Genomic DNA, 17,042 nt, shown 5'->3' with positions numbered 1-17,042 from the left:
CTTGAGATCCATGTAGTAAAATTATCTCATTTTTATGTTTTGTTTCTAACAGCTTTTGTTCTTTATTTTGATGTTATGTTGTAAGCGCATAAAATATCATTACTTAAAGATTTTTTTTAACTTTAAGTGTATTTTGTCTGATGTTACTACTCTGTTACTTTTGTTTGTAGTTGTTTGATAAACAATTGGTGTATAAATGTGTACCTGCTTTTAGTGTAAACTTAATTGCAGCACTTTGTTTTATTGTACATTTTGAAACTGTAGTCTTGGAGTCTGCATCTTTTAATAAGAAAATGTGGCCAATTTAAATTTACTGTTTTAAATCCTCAAGATCTAATTGCTGTCATTTCATTTTATGCTTTATGTTTCTCTTATTTTTATTCTTTTTTTACTACGAGTTATCTTCCATTTTCTAAGAGTAGTTTCTAACTATTTACATAATTTTCAGAATTAAGACAAAACAGTACCATTTGAAGCTCCATATAAGTTTTTGTTATAATCTTGAGTTCTAAGACAAGATTGCTATTAAATTTTAATTGTTAGATTTTAAAAAATTATGTTTTCACTTAGGTTTATAGTAATGTATTCAATAAATAGTTACACTTTATGCTTAATCAGTTTCAACTCTTTGTCCTTTTACATCACAATTTCCTAATTTTCAAATTCTGAATTTTTCCTCATTTATAAAAATATATCTTTAAGTAATTTATTAAGTATTCATTGAGGATATAATTTACATAAACTGCCATATCTCAGAATGACATTCTGTTATTATGACATAGGAATGATACTTAGCTGGGTTTAATATATTGATTTACAACCTTTTTCCCCTCAAACTGTTGTAGGGCAAGCTTCATTGTTTCAAGTTAGTATCATGTATTGTAAAGGAAAAGTCAAAAGCCAAACTGACACTTCTACTACGCTTGTATTTTTTTAGCCATATATTTTAAAATTTTTATCGTAATTTCTTGAAGTAGGCCTCCTTTCATAGATTTTTTACATCCAATCTGCTTTCCTTGTTTTGTGTTTTCATTTTAGTCTATGCATATTTTCTTCAGTTTCTGTTCTAGAAACACTTTGTCTTCAATTTTTTTTGTCTTTCTTTTCGTGGTTTAGTTTTCTTTGTTTGTTTTTTCTGTGTTTGAAATTGTTTCTCAAATTTGTCCTCCCATGTCAGTGATTTCATTTCTGGTAGTATTAAATATGCTTTTAACATCAAATTTGATTATGCTCTTTACTTCTAACAGGGCCTGGTTCTCTTATTAAATTTTAGCTTTCCTTCTCTCTGTCATTTTCTTGTCCTTCACTTTCTCTTCATTCTAGAATCTATAGAGTTACCTTAAAACATCTTTTTACTTACAGGACACATCATTTTCACAGATTTACTCATTTGAGTTTTCAAGTTGGTATTCTCTTAACGTTGACCTGAAATATCTGTTACTAGGTCTAGTGTTGCCTGTTTCTCCTTTATTTATCATGAAGTGAGGGAAAAAATTTATATTCCGTGTTAGTTAATAATTATCCACTTTTGTGATTATGAATCCTATTTCTAGACCTACATCAAGAGGGCACATTATATACCTAGTTTCCAGCCCAATTCCTACTTTCTAGCAGTCTATCACCTAGTGCAGTTCTCTTTACTAAGGTGAGATATTTCTGAATCTCTTGGCTCAATTATCTGAGTGGGGGGAAAAAAAGATAATTTGCAGTATTCCCTGCCACCAAGGCACTTAATGTCTACACTGCTCTATTTAGGGTCTGCAGCTCCAAGTATGCATTGTGCTACCTTCATGCCTTCTTCCCGTATTCTAGTACTTGCTTTCTGAGTGAATATGGAATATTGCATAAGTAAGAGAACCTGAAAGGAGCCCTGGTGGTGCAGTGGTTAAGTGCTTGGCTGCTAACTGAAATGTTGCTAGTTTGAACCCATCATCCACTTTGCATGAGCAAGACGCGGCAGTCTACTTCTGTTAAGATTACAGCCTTGGAAACCATATAGGGCAGTTCTACTGTGTCCTACAGGGTCACTCTGAGTTGGAATCGACTCCATGGTGGTGGGCTTGCTGTTTTGGTTTTAAGAGAACCTGATCTGAGAACCAGTCCCTGGGTAAGACGCAGTAGAAATTGTATATCCTTCTCGTTGGACAGGCTCTGGATCTCACAGTGAAGGTGGCACAAGTGTCTTCCTGTCTTTGAAGTGAACCTTGGACAGGTTTTTCTCAGTTAACCTCATAAATCTCTCATATTCTAGAAACAGTTGTTTTTAGTTTTAGTGTCCATTGTGCTTGCAAGTTTTTCTTTTTAATGTGACTTCACTGGTAATTTAGCATAAAGCAGGAAGAGGCTGCATCAGGAATTGCCAGCTAGGTGCCACTTAAAGTGACCATCCAGTGTTTTCCCCTTCCCTACTCCTCCCCAGGAGTCGTGGTTATCAGCACAGGTAAAAACATGTCTACCTTTCTCTTGAGAAAAAAATACAGTTCCAAAATTGTATTTTTTATTTATTTAAACCGTAGAGAATCTATGTAAAAGGAGCCAGGAAAAATTATAAATGCATTGGATAGTAGAATAAAGTTCTCTGTATGGAACTTTCCATTAACATGCAGAGAAGCTATAAATTGCTACTTACTTTCAGTAAACAGATATTTATTTAAAAAGAAGTGTAATTATTAGCTATTAGATATATCCAGTACCTTTATCATTAATAGCCAGCTTATTGAGTACTTACTGAGAAGTTACCTCATTGGAGGATCTAACCCTGTGCTACATATGCTGCAATCAGTATTGTCCTTCAGATTAGTTATGATGTCATTCAGTCTGCCTTTTCAGCTAATTTTATATAAACTAATTCCCGAGAAAAACACATTGGTTAATGTAAAGATAGGTGTCATATATAAAGCATTGAGCAGAAATTGCAAAGAAATACAGCATAGCTTCATTTCGACTATAGAAAACCCCACATCGCTAAAGTCATTGACTTGTATTGTTTAACACCACCAAAATGTAGACAAAAACAGCTCTGATTCTGGCTTTTGTGGAGCTTACACTGTCATGGGTAAGACAGACATCAATCAAATAATCACAAAGATAATTCTAAAAATTTTTATTTCAGTGCTGAAGCCACTTTGTAAAGTTCTGTGTAAATGTCAGTTATTATTTTGCCCTTGTAAAGTAAGGGCAGAGAATGCTGCTCTTATCTGATTGTAAAATTTTTAATACTAGAGCTCTCTTAAGTCTTTCCTGCAAAGATAATATTTTTCACTTTTTAAAGAAAAATGTTTTCCGTGTTTGCACAGGATAAGGAAAGAGAGTGCAGAAGTTAAATCTCACTGTTTATGTTTCTGTATAAGGATGTTTCTATTTCTAGAGTAGTTATATTTGGATTATAATGATTCGGTGATATGAATACATGTATTTTACTCATCTTTTTGAAAGAAAGGAACAGAAAATATACACAAGTACACTTGCAGAATGTTAAATGAGAGCTGCTATTCTCTGTGGGGAAATGTATGTTTATTTGTGCTATGATTTTGGGATGGATATCTGTGGCATTCATGTTAAAGATGAGAGAAGAGATGAACGAGACTGGTCTTGTGACTCAAATGACACTGACCTGCAATCCTTAACCTTTCTTTTTATTTATGTCCTGCCATCCAAAATCTTTCCTCTGACCTAGATTCTGTATGACCCAAAGGTTCCAACAGGTTTTTCAAACTCTATTTCTGTTAACCAACCCTGTTGACCTCTCTCCCTGCAGTCAGTCAGCCTGACCATTCTCAAAGGATAAGTGTGTGAACCCTAGGACCTGTACTTTGGAAAGGTTATTAATCCCTGACATAAAGCTCTTAAGCATGTGGAAAGAGAACTGCTCTAGAATTAGAAAACTCAACATTTTACCAGCTGTATCTTTTGCCAAGTCTCTTCACCTCTTTGAAAAGCAGTTTTCCTTATGAAATGGAGATCTCTCAGGCACATCGATCCCACTTTGCCTGGAAGATCAAGTGCACAGTCAGAGCTGAGATATGACAAACAGGCCAAAGCCTAAGGTCATGTGACCTGGTTACAGGAATAAGAGACCAATCAAGCCATCAGTCAACTAATCAAGTAGGTTCCCTCTGTGACCTTTCTCTATGTGTGATCTGGAGAAGTTCTCAGGAGGTGCGTTTATTAATCTCCATGTAGTGTCTTGAAGGTAGAGTCTATGTCATGTTCATGAGTCCTCAGTGACTAGCACGGTTCCTGGCACAGTGTCATTCAGTAAACACTGGGTGGATAATGAGTGAGATGTCCTTTCTAAGTTCCATTAGTAAAACAGCAGCTGATTGAGCACCATTTTGCAGTGTCAGAATACTCAGAGACCACCTGAAGTGATCAGTGGTTTCCAGTCTGAGTAATAATTTCTCATTGAAGAGGTGAAGATGATGACATATACCTCACAGTTTTTGTGAGGATTAAATGAGAAATGCATTCCAAAGCAGATTAGGTTCGCAGTGAATGGTAATGGAATGAGTTGAATTGAAAGCAGCTTTTTGAGAGCAAAGATGGCACTTCTGATGTCTGTCTGTCAGCCTTTCAGGAAGGAACAGGCGTATGGGGAGTCAGATGTGGGGTTATTTCCATTCCACCACCTGCATGTAGTGGAAGCTTGAACAAGCCATGAAACTTTTCTGAGCCTCTTTCTTGTCTGTAAAATGAGGCCAACAGTACCTGCACTGCCCGTCTCACAGTGTCGTTTGTAGTTATAAAGGGAGATGCCAAAAAAGATGAATGGTTCTACAAATGTAGAAATTTAGTATTGGTGGAAAGAACCACGGACTGAGATTTATAAAACCTGGCTCTGTGGATTAGGCCTATTGAGCCATAGTTGGTTCCTATATAAAATAAAAGGGTTTAATTGTTGATTTTTGCTGCTTTTCCTGTGAATAGTGATGGATGTATAGAAATTTTCTTCATGTGCAAGCAGGGTAAAAATTGTCGTATATCTGTAATTTTAGAATTCATGAGTACTAAGAAAACTTTGCACTAAAACTTTTGCCCATCTTCTTAATAATGCCTGGATTTTCACTATCCTTCTCTCCTGTAGCAGGGGTAACACTCTAAGCTTATATCTGCCATCCTCACACCATTGCTAATGACTTCACTTCCTTTCTTTTATCCATTTTGGGTGAGATGGGAGAGCTGGAATAACTGGAGATCAACTTGGGCTGTTTTGCAGTTTTACCTAGGATTGGTCCCATATATTGGTAGATTAGTTTATGCAATCATACAAGTGAAAATGGGATGAGAATTTCTAGACTCTGCAACCATGACAACAACCTCCAAGCTCTTCATTTCATAAATGCCAAAAAAAAAAAAAAAAACCCAAAACACCAAACCTGTTACCGTCAAGTTGATTCTGTCTCATAGCAACCCTATAGGACAGAGTAGAACTGCCCCATGGGGTTTCCAAGGAGTGGCTAGTGGATTCGAACATTCAACCTTTAGGTTAGCAGCCCAGCTCCTAAGCACTGTGCCATGAGGGCTCCTCATAACTGCAACACCTGTAGTATTTAAAAGGGCCTTGGAGTTGTTCCTGTTCAGCCCACTCAGTTTTCATGTGGGAAATGAAGGTACAGAGAAACAACTTGCTAGAGGGCACAGTGATCTGAGCAAAGAAAGTTCAGAGTTCCCATAAATTGCATGCCATATTCTTGGTTATTTTGCAAGGAGTTAATCACTGAGAAAATAAAATCTGGCATTTCCCCCAAAGAGCAGTGTTCAATGTGATATCTCCCCTTTTGATTTCTTACTACTCTTCAAACAGAACTAGAGGTGGTTTTGTTTATTTCAGGTGTGACATCATACGCTTTTAGTATTTTTAACTGAGAAATAGAGTTGGGATAATCATATTTGAGTTCAGATCATTCCTTACTTTTGGCTGACTTTATTGAGGGCTTATTCTATGCTTTTCTAAGGATAAAAATTACTGGATTAGAAACAAAAAGATCCAAGTTCCAGTCATAGTTTTAACTGTGATTCACTATTATTGTCATGATTTCGGAGCAGTACTGCTATGTCTCGTAGCCTTTTCCAGTCAAGTCACTGAGAAAGTTTGTGACACACTCTTTGCCAGGTACACTAGTGCTCTGAACCTCTGTTAAATGACAGTAAATTAGAATTATATCACTAGGTAAGGAGTCCTGGTGGCACAGTGGTTGGCATTTCGAATCTAGTAGCCACTCTGTGGGAAAAAGACTTGGCAATCTTCTCCTATAAAGATTTCACCCTGGGAAACCCTATGAGCATTTGTACTGTATCATGTAGGGTCGCTATAGCGAGTTGCTGTGACGAATGTTGGAATCACCACCAGCACTAGGGGTATGGTGAAGAACTGAGAGAGCCAGATCTAGCTGTCCGGGCCTCATAAAAGAGTTATAACTTTGCAAGGACCCTTACTCTCCAGACTGTGCAGATGCTCCTAGGAACCAGTGACGTGCAATAACTACATCAGCAAGACTGCAGGAGTCACCAGGTTAGAAATAGTGAAGGTAAGATAAGTGATGTGAGTGGGACAGTCGAATTTACCACAATTTCAAGATCACTTCTATGAACCAATAGCTGTGGCAGAGCTGCAGGAGTGCAGATCATGCTTCCGTGAGCATGACAGGGTTGAAAGCACGAAGTGGGGACTTCAGGGACTGGACTGTTTGCTTGTGGCATCTAAGGCTGTTGAATCAGCCTTCCCTTGATTGTTCTTTCCATCTTCACACTTCCGATATGCCTCCACCAGCTGAGTAAATACCAAGGAAATGCAGATTACAAAACAGAAAGAGCTGAGGCTTGTAGAGGTTTTGTGGTCTCCAGAGCTCACATTGCTGGTCCAAGAACTTCACATTTCTGTCCTGGCAGTGGAGTCACCTGTACAATTTTTTTTTTTTTGGTAAGAAAACCTTTTAGACTTATTTACCCATTGCTGTTGAGTCGCTTCCAACTCATAATGACCCTATAGGACAGAGTAGAACTGCCCCATAGGGTTTCCAAGGAGCAGCTGGTGGATTTGAACTACCGACCTTTTGGTTAGCAGCTTGAGCTCTTAACCGCCATGCCCTTAGACGTATTTAGTTACAGTCATATTAGAAGTCTGTGGTCTCTTGTGTACAATCCTAAATCCTAAACCTAAATTTCTGAAAACAGTCTTTTTTGTAAGTTTGTGGCAAACTCATTTGGTGGTAAAACCTGACCTAAACTGACAGGACGCTTTTTGTAGTCTTTATGTACCTCACTTAGCTGGAATATTTATATGTTTGCTGACAAAAATATTAATGAGTTTGATGGCAGGATGCCTCCATAGACCCTGCTGTGGATGCATAACTCACGATTTCTAGAAGATGCATCTTCTTAACCGTTCTGAAACTAGAATAATTCTGAATTCCAAGAACATCTGGTCCCAAGGGTTTTAGATAAGAGATTGTGAATCCATAAATTGTTTCCCTTAGGAGTCCCTGGGTGGCACAAATGGTTAAGCGCTGACTGCTACTAGCAGAATGGTTATCGGGTTGAACCCACCCAGGCACCTGGGAAGACAGGCCTGGAGATCTGCTTCCGAAAGACCACACAGCCTTGAAAACCCTATGGAGCAGTACTGCTCTGCACACATGGGTTCGCCATGAGTCAGAACCAACTCGAGGGCAACTAAAAACAACAACAAACAACATCAGTCCCTTAAGGAAATTGTCTCTTCTTCCCTTACAGAGAAAACAAAGTGTGGGGAGGGGAGAAGCAAAACAAACATATGTAAATGGTAGCTATCCTGCAAATTAGCTGTGGCTGAAGATTTCAGGTCTGGGTCTTCAGGAGAATAGATGTTTTGAAGGGCAAAAAATCTATATCTGTACCTTTCCTCCAATTAAGATGTAAAAATCACAAATTTTACTGTGGAAACTGCATCGTCTTCGCCCTCTCCGTGTGGCAGTCTCAGCTGTGAAGAGCTGCTCATCAGAATGTGCGTGTAACTCATGGAACCAGAGCGCCACCTTTCTTCCAGATTTAGAATTGAATCTTCACACCGCCACTGGCTGTTTTGCCTGGTTAAGCAGTTCAATTGGCCAGACTGCAAGAAAACAATCCCTTGTGGGATGTCTTGACACTCAAATCATAAAGGAAAAGCTGCAAAGAGGGCAAGAAAATATGTTTTCTTCTCTTTGGTCCCTGAGCGATTAAATTGGTAACCTAATGTGGTGTTAGGGAGTGTGGGCCATAAACCCTCTGTTTAATTAGTTTGTACCCAGCACGTCGTTGTACACACTAGACGTTTTAATTTATAACCTGCTGCATTGCAGCGCTCTTCTAGGTCTTCTGCTGTGTGATAAGTTATGCTTCTAGCTGCTCAGGCTTTAAAAATATAGACACATTTTCTTAGTTCAGATTGTTTTTGTCTTTTTTTCAGTTGCAAATCAAACATGCAGTTACAGAAGCTGAGATTCAAAAGTTGAAGACAAAGGTAAGAACCACTATATGGTGCCTGAATTGTACTTTTTAAACTCTAGATACCATGAATAAATTCAGCCCTAGAACTAAAGGATTTGTTCCTGTGCATTTAAAAGAATACAAATGCTAGAGATTCAATTCCAGTGGTAGACGCGGAGGAAACCTCCCAGTGAGAGCAAGAACCCGCCCCCCGCCCGCCCCGCTCCCACCTTCACTACAAATAACATAGTATTTTAAGACATAGATATTTACATAATTGCACATGTCTGTCCAGTTACATCTGAACTTTAATCAAAAAGTGATATTTTAATGGTTCTAGCGTCTTGAATACATTTTGATCACTAATACCATAAGCACAAGCTATTATACCATATCTACTCTTTGTTTATTTTAAATAGATTTAATCATTTATTTATTTTTAACTTATTTGTCAAAAACAATATATAGTTTTAACATAGCACATACACTGTTTTTGATAGGAAAATGTCAAATTTCTAGTAATTAAATGTTACGGATTTAATATAATACTCATACACGTTGCTGTCGAGTTGATTCCAACTCATAGCGACTGCATACTATGCATTATTGATTTTAGGTGCCAGGTGCTACTGGAAACTTTTAGACAGGTTTAGTTCACATTATTTAAATTTGTGGGAAAAAAAAGATCTTGAAAAAAAGGAAGTATGTATTTTTGGTCTGTATATGGAATAATAGAAGAGTCAAAAGGGTATTTTTAATTGGTAAGTTATAAGGTGCTTGTGTGAGACACAGTTCTAAGAATCGTGTCTAGTTTTATCAAGTAAGTAATTTCAAAGGTTTAAAAATATCTTCTGAATTGCTTTTAAAGCAATATTCTTTATTGTTTTTATGATCTTTTAAAAATTAAGACTTAATTCTTGCCCCACCACTAATGATCTATTTTCCTGTTCACACTGAACACTGTTTTGTTTTTCTGTGTGTTTTAAATGAAGATAAATTAGCAAGGCTATTTAGGTTAAATGGAATTCTCAGCTAATACACACTGTAGCTCTTTAGTCAAAACATGTCTGTATATCATTCATAATGTCAGCCCAGCTCTGTGAATAATAATTTTTAAATTAGTAATGGTTGATAACTAAACAGCTTGAACACACGAAACATTGCTTATTAAAAGATGCATTTAAAAGCCTAGTCCTGTTGAAGTTGTTATTATTTCTTGGCATAGAAAGAGAATAGAAGTTTTGTTTTGTTTTTTAAATTGTTGGTTGGAAGCAGGAAAAAAAGATTCCCCTATGATTGTGAGTGCTTTAACTGAACTTACGTTGTAAACATTTAATATAGAAAAGTTTATATATTAGTATTTTATATTTTTCTTATTATATTAACATATAATACCCATAGATTTAGCTTACTTTACAGACTCTTTATTTCCCTTGTTGGTAATAAAATTCCCAGTTTTCAAATGTTGTTACTTTTTTACTCTGTTACCTATTTTGCCAATGTATTTAGTTAAAAATATACATACAAACATGTATTTCCATTTGCTGAATGCTGTATGGTTTTAGAATGTCTTGGATTTTGAACACTGATAGTTTATAATGACTCTGCATCCTTTTGAACTTTAAAGGAGGCATATGAAGTAGGTGAAGCACTAGTTTGAGGGTCAGACAGTTGTTGTGATTAAATGACTTTTGACCCTTCACCTAATGGCTCAGCCTTGAATTTCTATAGAAATGAAGGGATTAAAGTAATATACTATCTACTCCTAAGAGTCCCTGAAAGTGGAAACTAGAAGAAGCTGCTTTTTAATTGCATTGGATGTGTTTAAATTAATCCAGCAATGATTTATATTTTTACTTATATTATCTTTTATACTTTTATGCAAATATGGGATTTATAAGGCTCTAGAAATTCATAATACTGCTTGCAAAATAATGAACTGCAGACTATATTCAAGCCAGTTGAAATGAAGGATATAATAATATCATCAAAAGGGTTAAAAGCAAAGTAAAAATAACTAACATTTACCAGATGATTACTGTGTCCAAGGTGCTGTTCCAAGCACGCTGGTGTGTTATATCACAACTCTGTTTTATACATGATATAATTGAGTCTTAGAGAACTTCAGTTACTTATCCAATATTAAACAGCCAGTAATGGCTGAGCTGGGATTCAAATTTCAAGCTGAATAACTTCAGAGTTCCCCTCTTAGCGATTAGGCCATACTGCACTTCCATTCTTCCCTCCCTGCCTCTTCTACTCCTTTGTTAGTTAATTTTTACTTTACTTATATATTTAAAAAAAAAAAAAGAAGCTCAAAGAAAATGTGTTGAAGTCCATTGGATAAAATCAATCAAACTCTAAAATGTCTTTTACTGCTCACAGAACTTCAGACCACATGGTGTGATGGAAAGATCACGAGATTTGGAATTAAGTCTGTGTTTTATCACTTATCAGATGTGTGACCTTGGACAAGTCATTTTACTTTTCATGGTTTCCATTTCATCATCTGTGAGATGATGAAAATAATACTTGTTCTTCTTATATCAAAGTGATTTGATGATCCAGTGTATGTAATAATGGAATTTAATCTTGATACATGCTATAAAAACATGAGGGATTTTTGCTATACTAGTACCTGATTATCCTTGCCTTGACATTTGCTTTCTTCAGCTTCAAGCAGCAGAAAATGAGAAAGTACAATGGGAACTAGAAAAAAACCAACTCCAGCAGAACATAGAAGAGAATAAAGAAAGAATGTTGAAGTTGGAGAGCTACTGGATCGAGGCTCAAACGTTATGCCACACAGTAAACGAACACCTCAAAGAGACCCAAAGCCAGTATCAGGCGTTAGAAAAGAAATACAACAAGGCAAAGAAATTGATCAAGGATTTTCAACAAAAGTAAGCAGCTTCTAATGACTGAAGAATAGTTGTATTAAGTCCAAAGAAGGTTTACATCCAGTAATTGTGTAGTATCTATTGTAATAGAAAAGATGACCTCAGAGTTATCCTTCTCAGAAGTATAGTTATAGCATAAATAGACATTAGGTTTTAGAAACCACTTCTATCATGTTTTCGTATGAGATTATGTTTTGTATATTTTACAATTTTTGGCAGCTAGTTGCTGCCTGACTTTTTTTTTGGATAGTCAGTGATTGATAGTAACATTTGAATCCCTTTATCCTTTTTTGAAACAGCTCTGTGATTTAGAAGCAAGAAGCCTAGCTGAAGTAATGCAGAATGACTTTTGGGTGTGGTACATGCAAAGTGTCGACTGGGGCCTTGATCAAGCTGCTTCTATCTCTGTTCTTAGAATCAATAACTACAGAATTTTCCCAGTACTGATAGTGTTACTGTTGACTGGCAAGACTCCCTGCCCTGCCACTCTGCTCAGCTTCTGTTGAGAGAACTGCAAGGGCCTCAGTTCACTGCAGCGAAAGGGACTATCACCTCTCTCTGCTTTTGAATTTCAGCAGTCCTTTCTGAGCTACTGCTGCGTCACTTCTGTCTGTTGGATCTTGGTGTAGTTTGGGGAGACTGACCAGGGAGATTTTTACGGGATATTTTCATCAGTTACTTCTGACTAGCTAGGATAATGAAAATTAATGCCAGTACTTTTTATGGTCTTCCATGCCAAGCCTTAGAAACTAAGCATGTATGCAAGAGTCACCATATCTCTATCATGGAAATAATATTTTCAATATTTAAAAGATATTGCTATAAAAATTTACTGTGAAAACCAGGAAAGGGAATTACTCTTTGCAACCATAAATTTAATACATCACTATTTTAACCCTTCTTGCCAAAAATATCAGACCTAACTCTGTTTCATCTACTAACTTTGTAATGGGTTTTGCTAAATTTGCATATTCTATTCCAGGCTCTCAAAATGGAGATATTTCTCCTCCCCATATTATCCTTAGGTGTGTAAGTGCTCTACTTAAGTGTTTCTAACATACCCAGCCCCCTTTCCATTGTCTTTCATAGAAAGCAGTCTTATTATGATTATCTTTTTGAAATCCCACCATCCAGTTCCATCAGTTTATTGTGTATATGACTTTGCAAATGTGGAATTACTTCTATCTGACATGCTTTTATTGCCACAAAATTACCCAGAGTGGGTCATTAGTGCAATAGCTCCTGTCTATGTAGAGGTACTCTAGAATCAGGAGCTACAAATGAAAATCATAATAGGCAGAATTAAAGCATTTTTCTTTACGTTGTGACCCATTAAAGATGCTTTTATTTTGTTTCATGACCATATACCTTTTCCCTAACATTTCAGAAGACTTGACTGCCTACTTCTAACTATGACTGAGTTTTGTTTACTTAAGTAGCTGTCCAGTTACTTATCTCACAGCACAGTTTATTGCTTCAGATAAGAACTTTTCACATTTCCTTATTTATTGAGTGTTTCATGCAGTCACATCTATTATTTTCTTTTTAAGAGAACTTGATTTCATCAAAAGACAGGAAGCTGAAAGAAAGAAAATAGAAGATTTAGAGAAAGCTCATCTCGTGGAAGTTCAAGGCCTACAAGTGCGGGTGAGATGTGTTTTCAAAGCCACTAAATAATGAGATGATCTTGCCTGGTACTTGGAGAGGTGTGCTAGTTTAGAGTTTTATGAGTGAATTTGTTTTTCCCAGATTAGAGATTTGGAAGCTGAGGTGTTCAGGCTACTGAAGCAAAATGGGACTCAAGTTAACAATAACAACAACATCTTTGAGAGAAGGACATCTCTTGGTGACGTGTCTAAGGGAGATACCATGGAGAACTTGGATGTCAAACAAACATCTTATCAAGATGGCTTAAGTCAAGGTTTGTTTAACTTCACAACAAAAATCGTTTTTAATGACTGAATGATTTGTCCTTACATTCTTCTTTTTCTTACCTAGGGATTTAAAAGTTGAGAAGGCCTTCATAGTATGGGAAAATGGAAAAGGTTGATCAAAATAAGAACCTATAATTTTAGCCCTTGTCTTATAAAAAATAAGTAATTTAATGTAAAGAATTAATAAAATTCCAACTAATATCAAGCCAAAGATTATTATTTTCAAACCATCATAAAAGTGATAGACTTGATTAACTGCCTTAAAAATAACAGTCCATCCCATGTAGGGTGATCTGCACTATACCCAAAATCAAACCCATCGTCGTTGTGCCAATTCCAACTCACAGCAACCCTATAGGACAGAGCAGAACTGCCCCACAGGGTTTTCAAGGCCGTTAGCTGTGCGGAAGCAGACTGCCACATCTTTCTTCCATGGAGCAGCTGGTGGGTTTGAACTGCTGATCTTTTGGTTAGCAGCTGAGCACTTAACCATTGTGCCACATCGAGGCTCCATTAGGTATTAATGTTGAGGAAGGCTTAAATTTCTAAATCACTAGAATAAAGATCTTTTTTGTAACATTTCAGAAGGCTTGACTGCCTGCTTCTAGCACTTACAATCCATTTAGTTAAGAAGCTATATACAGTTTTGTGCTTTTTCCTTGGTGTCCTATGTGTACTTCTCACTTCCTTCCTGTCAGAGACCAAATGTTGTTGTGTGCTATCCAGTTGATTCTGACTCATAGCAACCCTATAAGACAGAGTAGAGCTGCCCCATAATGTTTGCTAGGCTGAAATCTTTATTGGAGCACATCACCAGGTCTTTTCTCCTGCAGAGCCGCTGATGGGTTCAAACCACCAGGCTTTCAGTTAGCAGCCAAGTGCTTAACCACTGTCCAACCAGGGCGTTTTCAGAGACCAAATAAGAAGACTAGAACACTGGAAACATTTTTTGTCATAAATGATTGTCTTCTCTCATACATCAACGACAAATAAGTCACTTGTTTTCTTTCTCACACGCTCTATAAATAGATTGGGGGCATACGCATATGAATGAATTTTTTTTATTTCTGTATTATTTTTATAAATTAGAAAATTGTATACGAATTTGTAAAGAAAAATACCCAGAAGAACGTAAACCTTTTAGTTTCATTTTTTTAGATATATACATGGAAGTCCTTGCAAAAAGTGAAATTAAAAGAATGTTGAGCAGCAGGCTTGCCATGGTAACTCTGACAACTCATAGACAGCAATACCCTGTTCATTAATGAGCTGTTTAAATTTTTGATGAATTTTCTCACATATTAACATTCCTCTAATGAGATTTTCCTGATAAACAAGTGTTTATATCATATTGCTAATTTTAAGAACTAAACTCTTAGCCATTAAAAATGAAAAAATATTGGAAATTTTCATTTAAAATTAAAGCTATAGAGAGAGATTTGAAACCTTGCACTGGGCTTATGTCCTTTTGATGGGTTTTCCCATAACAGGATAGAATTTATAAATAATGCCTCCCTGGCTGCTGAAAGAGGAGGATTTAGCTCCAGCATTACCATGGACTGAGGAGCTGTGTGACTTCAGGAAGATCATTCAGATTCTCTGGGTTGCTTCTACTATGTTTAATATAAAAATAGTAATGCTTCTTCCTTCCCCACCTAATGGGGTATTTTGAGGATATATAACTTATTCTACAAGAGAGAAAAAAGCAATTTTAATAGAGCTATTATGAAATTATAATTTTTATTTCTGGAACACTGGAAGGTTGAAAGCAAAAGAAAACGTAAGAAATCAAACCAATTTGTTTTCTCACCTTTTTGAGTATTTTAATTTTAAAATTAATTGTAGTTTATAATAAATATGTCTCTGCTGTGGCATACATAAAGTGTGATCAGTAAAGAGAAGCTTTCCATGGTTCAATTCATTTCAGTTAGTTCAGAGATCTGTGTCTTGTCAAACATATAATTAATGGTATTTATTAAATTATATGACTACAGAAGATCAACAAACTATACTATTAACATGCTGATTCAGATCAAAACCTTACATTTCTTCTGAACCCTCTTTCTATTCTACACCCTCCATTTTGCCACATAATTATCAGTCTCCCTAGCAACACTGTCAGTTCACGGTGAGATGCTGAGACTACTAATTCTTACTGAAACCAATCCATGCTTGCGTAGTCGTGGTAGAATCAGTCATCTCAGACATTAGTAGCATACATATCAAGAGTGCTCTTCCAGTTTTTGCTTCCGAGGACAGTCAGTAATAAATCTCCTTGAATTTCAATTGCTTGATCACATAAACAAAAGTGGCTTGGTCAGTAGCTAGATAGGAATGCTCTGGAAAGCCCTTTTCTAATTTGATCCTTTGCTTCTGTTGCTAGGGAACGCTGAAGTGCTAGAGATTTAGAAAGGAGAGTAAAGCTGTAAACCTAACACAGGCCATTCAGTATTTAAAGATCCCCTGGCACATTTTGGTAGCAGAATGGGTGTAGTGGTTATAGTCAGTTCCCTAGTTTCTGCCATTAGATGCAGTGCTCATCCTCACCAGCTCCTTTAGATAGTCCAGTTCTGATTTGCTTTACAAACTCTGGAGTGTTTATCAGTAAGATGAGTGGGTTAGCATGCTTTTAGGCCTTGAAGCAGCTCAGGAAGCAAAAGAATTATCAATTACAGGTCAAGGAAAAACCATGTCAGTCTGAAATAGTGAAAGAAAGGGAAAGGGATAGAGAGAGGAAGAAAGGAAAGAGAAGGAAAGGAAAGCCCATAAGCAGCTATTTCTTCACATGGACTCAAGTTCTTCCAGGACAGAGCTTCCCAATTGGCAATGGATTAATTATGAGACTCTCAATATTGAGTTACTGTAAATTTTTATAGTGATAAAAATTTCAAAACCATTTTTTAAACCATACGAAATTGACCACAGTTGAAATTCTATTTGAACACCATCTGAACAAACTGAACAAGCTCAAACATTTTTTTTTTATCATAATTGCATAAAGCAGATGTAATGAATTTTTTTCACCAAGACTCATAACAAGCCCCAGATCCCTTCTGGTTTACTCTAATGTAGTGGTTAAGTATTATTTTCCATGTGTGCCATGACATGAAAAAACGATTATTTTGCTCTACTGTCATGTTCCTTGTTTGCCATTTCTTCATTCCTGTGTAATGCTGGCATATATAAGAGTTTTCTACATTCCATCCCCGGACCCTGAAGTGACTAGAATGCCTGTGGCTGCCCACCTATTCAGGTCAGATTAGAATAAGAGCAGAGGACAGGCCTGTTAGAGAAATCTTGCCGTAGAAAAAAGGGTTGTAATCTTGATTACAGTTCCTAGAAAAGCCACTTAAACAACATGCTCTTCCCTGTATCTTCATGATGACACATTTCAGCTTCAAATATCTTAAAGGCTGTTTTGTAAAAAGGGATTACCATATTTCACAGATAACGCGCACCTTCTACATTTGTTTGCCAACTGCTCTCTCCCTCCCAAGATGTTTCTGTAAGCACTGCTATACCATTTTTTTTACATGTTACTGTAAGAAAAAAAACATAGCATAGTGCACCTACAAAAATACCTCACGGTTCACTGTTCAGCCTGGGAGTGGACAGCCCAGTAAAACCATGAGAGTAACGAGGTACAGGAGTCCAGTGACAAGGCGCAGAAGGCAGAAGGGGAGTAGGAAGCTGATGATAGGGAACACAAAGTAGAGTAAGGATATTGTTGATGTGTTGTGAGATTGTTAACCATTGTCATAGG

General features: G+C 36.7%; 1 protein-coding gene across 1 annotated transcript in view; it reads left to right on the top strand.

Moving 5' to 3' along the window:
- The window catches only part of PPP1R9A (protein phosphatase 1 regulatory subunit 9A), a 342,802-nt gene that overhangs the window by 273,037 nt on the left and 52,723 nt on the right, over window positions 1-17,042 (top strand). Inside the window, exons 9-12 of the mRNA XM_004386139.2 lie at window positions 8,426-8,479; window positions 11,119-11,348; window positions 12,896-12,992; window positions 13,095-13,266. Coding sequence (XP_004386196.1) covers window positions 8,426-8,479; window positions 11,119-11,348; window positions 12,896-12,992; window positions 13,095-13,266 — 553 coding nt within the window. The remainder of the gene's footprint in view (window positions 1-8,425; window positions 8,480-11,118; window positions 11,349-12,895; window positions 12,993-13,094; window positions 13,267-17,042) is intronic.

The sequence above is a fragment of the Trichechus manatus genome, unplaced genomic scaffold, assembly GCF_000243295.1.
Source record: "Trichechus manatus latirostris isolate Lorelei unplaced genomic scaffold, TriManLat1.0 scaffold00156, whole genome shotgun sequence".
NCBI classification, from domain to species: Eukaryota; Metazoa; Chordata; class Mammalia; order Sirenia; family Trichechidae; genus Trichechus; species Trichechus manatus.
This window is presented reverse-complemented; position numbering and strand designations above follow the sequence as displayed.